The sequence below is a fragment of the Aegilops tauschii genome, chromosome 7 (assembly GCF_002575655.3).
Source record: "Aegilops tauschii subsp. strangulata cultivar AL8/78 chromosome 7, Aet v6.0, whole genome shotgun sequence".
NCBI lineage: Eukaryota > Viridiplantae > Streptophyta > Magnoliopsida > Poales > Poaceae > Aegilops > Aegilops tauschii.
The window spans coordinates 544,526,107-544,538,215 of record NC_053041.3 but is presented as its reverse complement, the minus strand read 5'-3'; the positions used below and the strand labels follow the sequence as shown (position 1 = coordinate 544,538,215).

General features: G+C 54.2%; 1 protein-coding gene across 1 annotated transcript; it reads right to left on the bottom strand.

Annotated features, from left to right (window-relative positions):
• Positions 1-1,280: 1,280 nt before the first annotated feature.
• Positions 1,281-11,243, bottom strand: LOC141027365 (uncharacterized). Its single transcript, XM_073504371.1, has 5 exons — positions 10,239-11,243; positions 10,087-10,157; positions 5,374-5,589; positions 4,905-5,265; positions 1,281-1,316 (listed from the first exon to the last, which is right to left on the bottom strand). Exons 1-5 carry the CDS (start codon positions 11,064-11,066, stop codon positions 1,281-1,283), a joined length of 1,512 nt encoding a protein of 503 aa, XP_073360472.1. The 5' UTR covers positions 11,067-11,243.
• Between the last annotated feature and the right edge of the window lie 866 nt (positions 11,244-12,109).

Below are 12,109 nucleotides of genomic sequence, written 5' to 3'. Positions count from 1 at the left end.
AGTCCCCGAGATGCGGGCCGACTGCTGGGCTGTCGGGCCGGATTTCCCTGGCGACTTGTTCTTCTTCTGTATTGGACACTGACGCTTTTTTCCTCTTCCCTTCCTTCTGCAGAGGCCAACGCCGCCTTGCAACGGCAGCTGGGGGAGGCTCGCACCGCGTTGTGCACCAAGGAGGCGGAGTGCGGCACGCTGGTGGAGGAGCGCGACCGGCTGTCCGCGCAGCTGGCGGAGCAGACGGCGCTCGCCAAGAAGGCCAAGTAGGAGGCGGAGGACAAAGAGGCCGGACTCCTCGCCAAGTTCGCGGTGCAGCGCCCCGCCTGGTCCGACAGGGAGTCGGAGCTGACCTACGGCTTCCACGAGATCGAAGACGTCGTCGACGGTAAGTTCCTTTCCTATTCTTGCCCAGGCTGCTGGCTGTCGATCTGGCCTGCTTCTTACTTCCTACTTCTTATCTCGTTTGCACAGATTTCTTCCCGGCCACTCCCATGCCACCAACCTGGCCATCGAAGCCAGCCGTCAGAAGCGGAGGGCGGAAGGCGCCGTCATTGCCCCGGACATGCCCCGGACTCTGAACGAGCAGATCCTTAGCATCCGGGCGCGGATCCAACCGGGCTTCCAGATGCTGCGCCGTCTTCAACGTGCCGAAGCCACAGCGATCGCCGCTCTGTGGCCAGACCTGCCGGTCCCACGCACGCCCAGTCGGACTGCCGACTGGCTGGAGGTGGCGGCCGGCCGGCTGGAGGGGTGGAAGGGCTCCTCGGCCCGGGTGGGAGCTCGCCGGGCCTTGGAGTTCGTCAAGGCATGGTACCCTGGCCTAAGCCTGGACCAGCTGGCGACGCTTCGGGCGGAGGCCCAGGGGGAGCTGGCGACTGCGGAGGCCCAGGACGCCCTCGCCAAGCGCGCAGCCGCCATCGCCGAGTACACCGACACCAGCGTTCTCATCCCGGAGCGGACTGAGAACGGTGCCGTGGTGCCGGTGGAGTGGTTCGGGCTGAACCCAGAAGACGGCGAGGACTCTGCGGAAATGATCGGCTTCAGCAGTGAGGATGAGGACGAGGAGGGGATGGAAGGCGAAGGAGAGGTGCCGGCGGCAGGAGCAGACGGCCAGCCTCAACTCGACTGTGCCTCCAGTAACAAGCCGCGCTCAGACGAGCCGGCTGCCACCGGAGTCGATCAGGCCGTACTCGACCAGCCGGCTGCTCGCCTCGCCGGCACTGCTGACGCCTCCGACCCGCCGAACCCGTCCGCCGCGCCTTAGGCCTTGTCGGCTTGTATTAGCTCTATCTGCTCATGATCTCGATGAACTTTTGCTTAGTCTGCACAATTCAACCCCTGAGGTGTATCTTTTAAATTTGTCGAACTCTGGCCTATGGCCTTTGATGTATATAAGTTTGTTGGGTTCTATCCTTCCCTGCGTTTGCTCCTTTTGGCTTTTTCCCTTTGCCGCCTTCCCAAGTGCCTTCTTGCCAGCCCAACCAGCCGCTCTGCGTGCTGTGGCTAGGTCAAGTATTTAGCCACTTGGGGAGGCAAGTACTCAGCCGTCTGGAGTTTTAGCAGGTTGGGTAGAGGCCGGCCGGCCGGCTTGCTAAGCAGTCGGCCGGCAAGGCAGGAAGCCGGCTTGAGCTACACGGATGCCCTGGGTCCTTAGCCATTTTTCATGCGGGCACCCTTTCTTGCTTTGGGCTCCCACCCACCAAACAGTCGCTCTGCGAACTGTGGCTTTGGTAGGAGCGAGCTTAGGCACCACACATTACTTGTCCGGCTTCAGGGGGCACCCGCATAGCGCAAGGAGGCGAGTCCCCGGGCCGATCAGACGGACCCGGTGCCGGACAGATGCATAGACGATATCGAAAGATAGGCGCAATACTTATCATACAGACGGAAAAAGGGGCAGTCCCCGAGATCTCCTCGGGGGTCCCGGAGTCTTAGTACGTTAGTTACAAAAGGTTTCATGGTACATACTGCATTCAGCTGTAAAATCTTCCTAGGAGGTTCGCGTTCCAAGGTCGCTCCGTCTCTTTGCCGGAGTCGTCTCTCTTGCGTGCTCGAGGCTTCTGAGCGTCGATGAGGTAGTAGGAGTAGTTACCCAGCACTCTGCTGATGATGAAGGGTCCTTCCCAAGGTGTCGTGAGCTTGTGTTGACCGGCTGTTCTCTGGATCAGCCGGAGCACAAGGTCGCCCTCTTGGAAGGATCTTGGCTTGACCTTCCGGTTGTAGTAGCGGTGTAGGATCTGCTGGTAGATGGCGGACCGGCTGAGTGCTAACAGTCGGCCCTCTTCCAGCAGATCGACGCCGTCTTCTCGTGCTTCTCTTGCCTCCTCTTTGGTGTACATGGTGACTCTTGGGGAGTCGTACTCGATATCCGTCGGGATGATGGCTTCAGCACCGTAGATGAGGAAGAAAGGAGTGAAACCAGTAGACTTGTTTGGGGTTGTGCGCAGACTCCAGAGGACGGCTGGCAGCTCGTCGAGCCAACAGCAGGCCGATCGCTCCAGCGGCTCGACCAGTCGGGGCTTGATGCCGGACAGGACGAGGCCGTTAGCTCGCTCGACTTGGCCGTTTGACTGCGGATGGGCAACGGACGCTAAGTCCAGTCGGATGCCCTGCGTCGCGCACAAACGGGCCAAGGCGCCCTTGGCAAAGTTTGTGCCGTTGTCGATGATGATGCTGTGCGGTATGCCGTACCGAATTGTGAGGTCGGAGATGAAGGTCACGGCAGTCGGCCCATTCAACTTCTTGATTGGCTTCGCTTCTATCCATTTGGTGAACTTGTCCACTGCGACTAGCAGATGGGCCAACCCCCCGCGTGCTGTCTTGAATGGGCCTACCATATCCAAGCCCCAGACGGCAAAGGGCCAGGCGATTGGGATGGTCTTGAGCGCAGAGGCCGGCTGGTGAGGCTTGGAATGAAACATCTGACATCCCTTGCATTTCTGAACTAGCTCCTTGGCGTCTTCAAGGGCAGTCGGCCAGAAGAAACCGTGGCGGAAGGCTTTGGCTACGAGTGCTCTCGAGGCCGCATGGTGGCCACACTCGCCCTGATGAATATCCTTGAGGATTGCCTGGCCTTTCTCCGACTCGACGCAGCGTTGGTACACGCCAGTGACGCTGCGCCTCACGAGCTCTCTGTTGACTATGGTGTATGCTGCTGCTCGGCGTTGAATCTGCCGAGCCAAGGTCTTGTCGGTCGGCAGCTCCTTGGAGATCAGAAAGCTGAGGATGGGCTGTGCCCATGATGGTGCTGCGACCTCTTCAATAGTCAAAACTGCTACTTGTACGAGGGTGGTTGGGCTGGGAGGTGGCGGGTTGGACTTGGCTGCTGTTTGCTGAGCTGAAGGAGTCCCCGGGCTGACTGCTGCAGTCCCCGGGCCGAGTGCGACTGCTGCAGTCCCCGGGCCGCCTGCCGACTTCTCTGTGTTGTTGCTGTCTGCTGCGCCGATCGTCGGTCACACTGGTGAACACGACGTAGGCTCCCTGCTCCTCAGGCTACTCGTCTTGTATCGCGCCGACTGGCCGATCCGCCGGCTTCTGAGGAGGCGGCGGTGGTGGCGGGCCGGCTGGTGGAGGGGCCTGGAGGCCGTCTCCCTTGGCGATTCTGGTCAGCCAGTGACACTATCGGGTCGTGTGGTTGGACGGCTTCGCGCCGCTGTGGAACTTGCAGGGGGCGTCGAGGGTTTGCTCGTAGGAGAAGGCGGGCAGCCAGTTTGGCTTGCCGCCCTTCTGACGCTTTGGCTGGGGCCGCCCCTCCGGCTGTTCGTCTTCGACTGCTGCCACCTGCCGGCTTGTGAAAGCGGGTTGTGTGGCCTTGCGCTTGTTGTCGTTGGCCTGCTGGCGCCGACTGGAGTCGCCAGCCGGGGTTCATGGAGCCGGAGGTGCCATCTTGCCGGACGCGTCGACTCGGATCTCGGCCTTCATGGAGGAATCGGCGGTGGCATACTTGTCTGCTATAACCAGCAGCTCGTCAAGGGAAGTCGGCTCGTCGCAGAGGAGTCGGTGCTTGAGGAGGGTGCCCTCTCGGCACCCGGCGGTGAAGTATTCGATGGCCTGGACCTCGTGCACGCCCTCGCAGGAGTTGCGCAACTCGGCCCAGCGCGTGAGGTAGTCGCGAGTCGACTCGTTGGGGCCTTGGACGCACAGGGATAGCTGGCGTGGCTTGAGCGGCCGCTTGTATGTGCTGGTGAAGTTGCGGACGAAGGCGTCGGTGAAGTCTACCCAGCTGTTGATGCTGCGGGGTCTTAGACTGTTCAGCCATGTCCGGGCCGTGCCCTGGAGCATGAGCGGGACATATTTCACGGCAACATGCTTGTTGCCGTTGGTGATGTTGACGGTCGTCGAGTAGTCGACCAACCAGTCCTCCGGCTTCATGGAGCCGGTGTACTTGGGGCTGTCTCTGGGAGCGTGAACCCTTGGGGGAAGGGCTCGTCTCTGATGCGGGGGCCAAAACAGGGCGGCCCCAGCTCGTCTTCTTCTTCTAACGCCTGGGATCGGTTGAGGCGGTCGATCCGGTGGCGGGCGTCGCTTTCTCCAATCCCCTCTCGGCGGCCGAGTCGGTCGCCGAGCGATGGGTGATCGACAGGCGGCGGGGAGACGCGCCTCTCCCTGTGGGGCGGAGGAGGCGGGCAGTCGTCCCGTATCGTCTGACGGCTCTTGGGCGACCGTCTGGGTCGCGCTCGATGGTGATATGGGTCCGGCTGCTCGTCTCACCTACCATGGACTCCGCCAGTCGGCGTCCGGGAGGTCGCGCCTTGGTCTCGGCGGGGAGGCGGGTCGTCGTTCCGCCGGCGGGGTGCGTCTTCACGGCAGCCGGCCTCCTGCTGCACGGCGACCGCGTCTAGGAGCTGCTGGACGCGCTCCGTCATGTGGCGACGCTCGTCGCCCTCGAGCCGGTCCAGCTCGTCTGCTGCCGCTTGAGCGGCCCGCAGGTTCTCCACAGCCGTGGCGTAGACGGGGCGATCTACCCCGAACATGCTGGCGACGATCGCGCCATGCTGTCGGACTTGGCCCGCGCGGCTGGGCCCGCCGGGAGTCGGCGTGCCGCCGACCGCCCGGTCCATCTCTTGCTGGTAAGCCTCCGTGAGGCGTCTCATGCCGGCCAGCCGGTTGGCGCTTTCGAGGAGTTGGAGGCGGCGTGCCTCCAGGGTCTCGGCGTCGGCGTCTTCCGGGATCGGCACGGTCAGGTCGTGCAGAGCCGCATGCAGCGGGTCCTGGCTGCCGCCACAAGAGTGCTCGCCAACGACGAGCACCTCAGTCATGGTGCTTCTGCCGCTGCGCTCGTGGGGGAGCGGTTTGTCGTAGACCACCACGTTGGTGGGGAACGCGTCGAGCGACGCGGTGTCTGAGTCGACCAGCATCGGGTCGGTGGAGCCAACCGACTCCACATCGGCGGCAAGCTCGTCAGCGATGTGGAGTTGGTCGAGGAGGCCGACGAGGCGATCCTCGGAGTCGCCGTTGCCAGCATCGGACGCTGGCTCGTCGGAGAGGCTGATCTCGCCCACAAGATCGGTGAGGCAGCTCGCTGCGCAGGTGATCTCCGCGCCGCGCAGCGCATCAGCGCAAACGCCGTCGGGCGTGCCAGGCTGGCTACGCTCGCTGGGAAGGAACAAGGTTCCCCTCCAGAGCAGGTCTCCGGGAGACGGTGCACCTCGCCCCATGGTGGGCGCCAAATGTTGGGGGTTGGGTGCGACATATGCTAACGGGTGGCTTATCATGGTGGGAGCGAGTAGAACGTCCCCGGTGCCTGGAAGTGGGATAAGGCGCAAGCAAGAACACCGTCGGACTTTACCCAGGTTCGGGGCTCTCCTAGGAGATAACACCCCTAGTCCTGCTCTGTGGGGTCTCCGCATAATCACTAAGGCGTAGTGGCTACAAAGGTGCTCCTGGAGCTGTTGGCTAGAGGTAGGAGAAGGCAAGGCTAGCTCTCCTCCCTTCTCTACGTGTGTGGCTAATCATGATGGGTTCGAACCCTTTGCATGGGTGCCCCGGGGGGCTTATATAGGCCTACCCCTCGGGGGTACAACGGTAATATGTCCGGGCGCGGGTCCCGTCTGTCCGTGTCTCTGGGCGCCGGCTTCTCTGCCGACTGTTGGGGCCCGCCGGCTTGGCGGGCCCGCCGCCTGGTAGGGCACAGGGCTGACAGGCCGTACCCGCAAATCACGGGTCCTGCCAGCTCCTGGTTACTGTTGTCAGGATGTTGATGATGTGAGCTTGGTCGTGGGAGCGTGGCTACAGTCCCGCCGGCTGGTGGCAGATCACTGTAGCCACGCCGCGTCTCCTCTGGTCAATGGCGCACAGAGCCCTAGGGGAAGGCCAGCCGACCTCCAGAGGCCGACTCCCCTTGGGTCCGACTGGTCCAGCCCCAGCCGTCTTCTGGGCTGTCGCTGACCAGCAGGGCCCGCCGCCTGCAGGCCGTGCTGACAGGCCGTCGTGGGAACAGGGGCCATGACGTCAGGGGCGGAGTGGTAACAGTGCAGCGCCGTCGGAGATCTCCGCGGTGCACTGTGGCCACGCCTGGTCTTGGATTCGGGGGGGAGGATGGGCAGCTCTGCAGCCTCTCCCCGTCTTGTCATCTTAATGGAGGCGCCGGTCCGTCGGGCGCCGTGAGCCGGCTGCGTGGGAGCCGGCCTCCTGAGGAGTCACCAGCAGGGAGTCGGACCGAACGGGGCGCCGGCTCCCGTGGCGAGCCGGCTTCCAGCAGTCGGCCAGTCGGCCAGTCGGCCAATCGGCCAGTCGGCCCGTCGGCCGGTCGGCCCGTCGGCCAGTCGGCGCTTCGTCCTGACGTCTCGAGGGCCGCAGCCTGCCCTGATCTTTTGGAAGATCTTGGGGCACGGGTTAGGCTACCCATGACCCAATACTCCGACAGGAGTGCACTTTTCACATCCATTTGATATAAGATGTTATCATGATGGTTAGCATAAGCAAGTAATATGCGAATAGCCTCAAGTCTAGCAACAGGTGCAAAAGTTTCATCGAAATCAATTCCTTCAACCTGTGTGTAGCCTTGAGCTACAAGCCATGCCTTATTCCTCACCACAAGGCCATTTTCATCTTGCTTGTTGCGGTATATCCACTTTGTGCCAATGATATTATGCTTGCGAGGATCTGGACGTTTAACCAGTTCCCATACGTTGTTGAGCTCGAACTGATGTAATTCTTCTTGCATGGCCTGAATCCATTCAGGCTCCAGAAATGCTTCATCTACCTTAGTGGGCTCTGTGATAGAGACAAAAGCATAGTGCCCACAAAAGTTAGACAAATGTGAAGCTTTTGAGCGTGTGAGAGGACCTGGTGCTTTGATGTCATCGATGATCTTTTCAACTTGCACTTCTTTTGCAACGCGAGGATGAGCTGGTTGTCGTCGAGGAATTTGATCAGCATTTTCCTCAGCACCATTTTCTTCACCACCATTTTCTTCAGGTGCATTAGCTTGACGTTCTTCACGTTCTGGAATGAATTCTTTAGCAGATTCTTCGGTTGGAACGACATCCTCAGTAGCCTTGAACTTGATAGATTCCTCAGGTGTTGGTTCATCTATCACAGAAGGTAGGTGCTTTCTTTGCGAGCCATTAGTTTCGTCGAACCGCACATCTACAGTTTCAACAACCTTGTGAAGAACGTTGTTGAAGACTTTGTAGGTGTGCGAGTCCTGTCCGTAACCAAGCATAAAATTCTCATGTGCTTTCGGTGCAAATTTAGAGTGGTGATGAGGATCTCTAATCCAGCATTTAGCACCGAAGACTTTGAAGTAACTCACATTGGGTTTCTTGTCAGTGAGGAGTTCATAGGCAGTCTTCTTGAAGAATTTGTGAAGATATACTCTGTTGATGATGTGGCATGCAGTATCAATTGCCTCAATCCAAAAACGAGGAGGCGTTTTATATTCATCAAGCATAGTGCATGCCATCTCAACGAGAGTCCTATTCTTGCGCTCCACGACGCCATTCTGCTGAGGAGTATAAGGTGCAGAAAGCTCATGAGTAATACCAAGTTCATCAAGATAGTCATCAAGACCAGAATTCTTGAACTCAGTTCCATTGTCACTTCTGATGTGCTTGATCTTCACACCAAAGTTGGTTGAAGCCCTCGAGGAAAATCGTTTGAAGACTTCCTGCACTTCATGTTTGTAAGTAACAATGTGTACCCATGTATAGCGAGAGTAATCATCAACAATGACAAAGCCATATAGAGATGCTTCATTAGTTAGTGCTGAATAATGATTTGGACCAAAGAGATCCATGTGAAGCAATTCAAATGGACGAGATGTGGTCATGATAGTCTTCGCGGGATGCTTGGCCTTGGTCATCTTTCCAGCTTCACAGGCACCACACAAGCGATCCTTGAGGAATTTGACATTCTCAATGCCAATGACATGCTTCTTCTTCGCTAGCGTGTGCAAGTTCCTCATGCCTGCATGACCAAGTCGTCGATGCCATAGCCAACCTTCTGAAGCTTTTGCAAGTAAGCACACGGCTGGTTGTGGTCCTGTAGAGAAATCAACAATATACAAGTCTCCTCTCCTAAAGCCTTCGAAGACTTTGGAATGGTCAGCTTCCATAATCACAACACAATGATACTTGCCAAAGATAACAACCATATCAAGATCACAAAGCATTGAGACAGACATGAGATTAAATCCTAAGGACTCGACAAGCATGACTTTGTCCATGTGTCAATCCTTTGAGATAGCAACCTTACCTAGGCCCAATACCTTGCTTTTGCCTTTATCAGCATAGGTGATATGCTTCAGATGCGATGGAGATAGGGGAGCATCCATCAGTAGATTCTTGTCACCAGTCATGTGATTTGTACATCCACTATCGAGTACCCACTCATGTACTTTGGGGTGATCATCCTGCAGATGAATTAGTACGACTTACGATCTCATATAATTCATCAGTGAAGAATATGACATCAATTCATCAGATCAATTTCATCAGCACATAACATATAAAGCAGTATGAGGATGTGAGAAATGAAGATTCATTTCTTCATGATTAGCATGCGTCCTATCAGGCATGTTTCAGGTCTCCAGCAACTTCTTCAGACGTTTTAGCATGTTTGGAGACCTGATCCTGCATAAGAGATTAGTTCTTTTTCTTCACCACCCACATCTGTAGGGGTGGCAAAGAGTTCATCACTCTGCGAGCTCCATAAGAGAAAGGTGGCATAGAAGCCAGTCCATTTCGTTTCACATATGATGAGTTAGGGTAAGCATATGAATAAGCAGAGAAATTCTTCGAGGACTTATGAACATAATGGTTAGAAGAATAATGCTCATATTCATAGCCCTTTGCTCTTCCCTGCGAAACAGAGTTGTTAGCACGATGATGTTCATATGAGGACTTGGATCCATATGAAGAATTTGGTCCATATGAAGAATTTGATCTGGGGTTCCTTTTCTTCACAGGTGGTGTCATGATGACATTCACCTGAAGACTTTCAAGGCACCTTCTGGGAACCCAGATTTTCTTCATAGGGGAACCATTCCTGCAGTTAGTGCCAACATATCTAGCAAATACTTCAGCATTCTGATTTTTGAACAGTTTATAGTTGGAGTCAAATGACTCATCAGAAGAATGAGGAGATTCACATGTATAGCCAGATAAATTAGATGGATCAACTGGAGGTCCCTTTGCAGCAACCCATGAGGTTTTGGGGTACTGCTCAGGCTTCCAATATGTACCATCAGCATTCAGTTTCCTCTCAAAGGCAATACCCTCTTTCCTAGGGTTCCTGTTGAGGATCTGCTTTTTAAGCACATCACGAAGAGTCTGATGCCCTTTGAGGCTTTTGTACATGCCTGTCATGTACAATTCCTTCAGCCCTGCATCGTCAGTGATACTAGCAATGTCCTCAGATGAGGAATTAGTGATAGCAGAGACAGATGAAGAATTTGTAACAGTTGAAGCATTTGAACATTCAGGTGAAGAATTAGCAGATTCTCGTTCAATGCACTTCAAACATGGAGGAATAGATTCTTCATGAGCAGCGCTGATTTGTTGAGCAAGTAATGAATCGCGCTCCTTCTGAAGATCTTCATAACTCTCTCTTAGCTTCCCAAGATCTTGCTTTCTTCGAAGAAATTCATACGAAAGCTTCTCATGATCAGTTAAGAGAGTGTTATGATGACTATGAAGATTATCAAACTTGGACTGAAGTCTCTGAAGATTTTCAGTCAAGGTTTGAGTGCGATCCATTTCTTCACCCAACATATCATCACTTTTGTCTAGCATGTTTTGAACCTTTTCAAGAGCCCTTTGTTGTTTCACGGCAATTTTAGCAAGTTTAGAATAGCTGGGCTTAAGGTTTTCGTCAGATTCATCCTCACTTGATTCAGAAGAGGGATATTTGAGTACCTTGGCACCCTTTGCCATGAAGCAATAGGTGGGAGCATAGTCATCATTGTCTTCATCAGCCTTGTTGGTGAAACCATTTTCTTCAGAGTTGAAGATAGACTTGCTGACGAAAGCAGTGGCGAGAGCTAGGCTAGCCACACCAGATTCAGATTCTTCAGAGACCTCTTCCTCTTCATTTTCCTCAGATTCAGCTTCAGAGTCCATTTCCTTGCCAATGAATGCCCGAGCCTTCTTGGAGCTACTCTTCTTGTGAGATGAAGATTTTGATGATGAAGATTTTGAGGATTTCTTCTTTTTCTTCACATCATCAGAACTGTAATCCTTGTATTTCTTCTTCTTTGATTCCTTTTCCCACTGAGGACAATCTTGAATGTAGTGTCCAGGTTTCTTGCATTTGTGACAAAGCCTCTTCTTGTAGTCACTGGATGAGGAATCATTGCTCCTTGAAGATTTTCCAAAGCGACGTCTAGAGAGCTTCTGGAATTTCCTCACAAGCATTGCAAGCTCATGGCTCAGTTCTTCAGGATCACCAATGCTACTGTCAGAGTCTTCGTCTTCAGATTCAGAGACAGCCTTAGCCTTTAGTGCACGTGATCTGCCATAGCTTGAGCCATAGAGATCTCTCTTTTTAGCAAGCTGGAACTCATGAGTATTTAGCCTCTCGAGGATATCAGCTGGATCAAGTGCCTTGTAATCAGCTCGCTCTTGTATCATCAAAGCCAGAGTATCAAATGAGGAATCAAGCGATCTCAACAATTTCTTCACCACCTCATGGTCGGTGATGTCAGTGGCACCAAGCGCTTGAAGTTCATTTGAGATGTCAGTGAGGCGATCGAAGGTTTGTTGAACATTTTCATTGTCGAGTATTTTGAAGCGGTTGAAGAGATTGCGAAGAACATCAACTCGAGAGTCACGCTGCATAGAGACTCCTTCGTTGACTTTGGACAGCCTATCCCAGATAATTTTAGCAGTTTCCAAAGCACTCACTCTTCCATACTGTCCTTTGCTCAGATGGCCACATATGATATTCTTCGCTTGAGAATCGAGTTGCTTGAATCTCTTCACATCGGCAGCGTTCAGTGAGGGTGAGACAGATGGAACACCATTTTCCACAACATACCAGAGATCATTGTCAATTGCCTCAAGATGCATTCGCATCTTATTCTTCCAGTAGGGATAGTCCGACCCATCGAAGGTAGGACACCCAGCAGAGACCTTGATCATACCTGTGGTCAACATAACTAAAACTCCAGGCGGTTAAACCAAAATCACACAGAACAAGGGAGTACCTTGCTCTGATACCAATTGAAAGTGCGTTATATCGACTAGAGGGGGGGTGAATAGGCGATTTTTATGAATTCTTCACTGAGGAATTTGCGGGTGAGGAAATTCCTAACTGAAGAACTACTTGCAGCGGAATAAGTACTCAGAAGCAATCATAACAGAGCATAAGCATGTTCATCATGATGAAATGAAAGTAAACGGAGTACGGAATGCGTACACACAGGATACACAAGATGAAGACAAACAGACTGAAGAAATTGAACTGAGGAAATTGAGAAAGTCTTCAGTCAAAGTCTTCAAACACAGATATGACACATACACAGAACAGAGATGAGGAAATGAAAGAGTTGAGGAAATAGAACCAGTGGCTTGGTGAAGACAATGATTTGGTAGACCAGTTCCAACTGTTGTCTCAGTTGTATGTCTGGTTAGGGCGGCTAGGTATTGAAACCTGAGGACACACAGTCCCGGAC

Excerpts from the sequence above, each read along its gene's own strand:
- LOC141027365 (XM_073504371.1), bottom strand. The coding sequence starts at position 11,066 with ATGATACAAGAGCGAGCTGATTACAAGGCACTTGATCCAGCTGATATC. Across the intron at positions 5,590-10,086 it reads ACTGATCATGAGAAGCTTTC|CGAGCGTAGCCAGCCTGGCA; the intron begins GTATGAATTTCT and ends GTTCCTTCCCAG. Across the intron at positions 1,317-4,904 it reads ACCTGCGGGCCGCTCAAGCG|ACTAAGCAAAAGTTCATCGA; the intron begins GCAGCAGACGAG and ends TGAATTGTGCAG.